General features: G+C 46.3%; 1 protein-coding gene across 1 annotated transcript in view; it reads left to right on the plus strand.

The window, feature by feature from the left end:
- Window positions 1-232, plus strand: part of LOC111691516 (RRP12-like protein) — an 8,787-nt gene extending 8,555 nt beyond the window's left edge. The window contains exon 3 of the mRNA XM_023454522.1: window positions 89-232. Within this exon, the coding sequence (XP_023310290.1) occupies window positions 89-232 (144 nt within the window). The remainder of the gene's footprint in view (window positions 1-88) is intronic.
- Window positions 233-791: the final 559 nt, after the last annotated feature.

Below are 791 nucleotides of genomic sequence, written 5' to 3' on the forward strand. Positions count from 1 at the left end.
GGGAGATGGGGAGGGGGAGGAGGAGTAGGAGTAGGAGGAGGGGTAGGAGTAGGAGGAGTAGGAGGAGGAGTAGGAGGAGTAAGAGTAGGAGGAGTGGGAGGAGTGGGAGTGGGAGGAGTCGGAGTGGGAGGAGTCGGAGTGGGAGGAGTCGGAGTGGGAGGAGTGGGAGTGGGAGGAGTCGGAGTGGGAGCGAGAGTGGGAGGAGTCGGAGTGGGAGCGGGAGTGGGAGTAGTCGGAGTAGGAGTAGTGGGAGTAGTGGGAGTAGTCGGAGTAGTAGTCGGAGTAGGAGAATTTGAATTTTCAATGTCAAAAAACCCCGGAATACCAATATCGTATAAATACAACAATTACTTCGAAGGTTATTTAAATACATTAAAAATTAAAATTTTGACTTTGACACCCTGTAACTCGGTTACTATCAACTTTTGGAATGAGGCAAGTGCTGTATTAGGCGCCCCGATTGACGACGGCGACGGCGACGGTACGAGGTCGCCCACTCGAATTTCCTAAAAAACGTTTACGACGCGAGCGTGGCGACTCTAGGTTAACATCAGGTTCCACAAAGATCGGCTGATGCGGAGCAACCCCAATTACAACCATAAACAGTTGACAATGTATTGTAAAAAAACTCTTTACTAAAGTTTACAATCATTGCAAAGTGCTCAATGATAATTAAATAGCAATTTCAAAAAGAAACCAGCAGGTAACTCACTCTTTATAATATACAGAATATCCCAATACACGGAACTATTGTTGGGATCAAAATAAAACGATTTAGCTAAACTTACCTC

Source organism: Anoplophora glabripennis, unplaced genomic scaffold (genome assembly GCF_000390285.2).
Source record: "Anoplophora glabripennis isolate ALB-LARVAE unplaced genomic scaffold, Agla_2.0 scaffold101, whole genome shotgun sequence".
In the NCBI taxonomy this organism is placed as follows: domain Eukaryota; kingdom Metazoa; phylum Arthropoda; class Insecta; order Coleoptera; family Cerambycidae; genus Anoplophora; species Anoplophora glabripennis.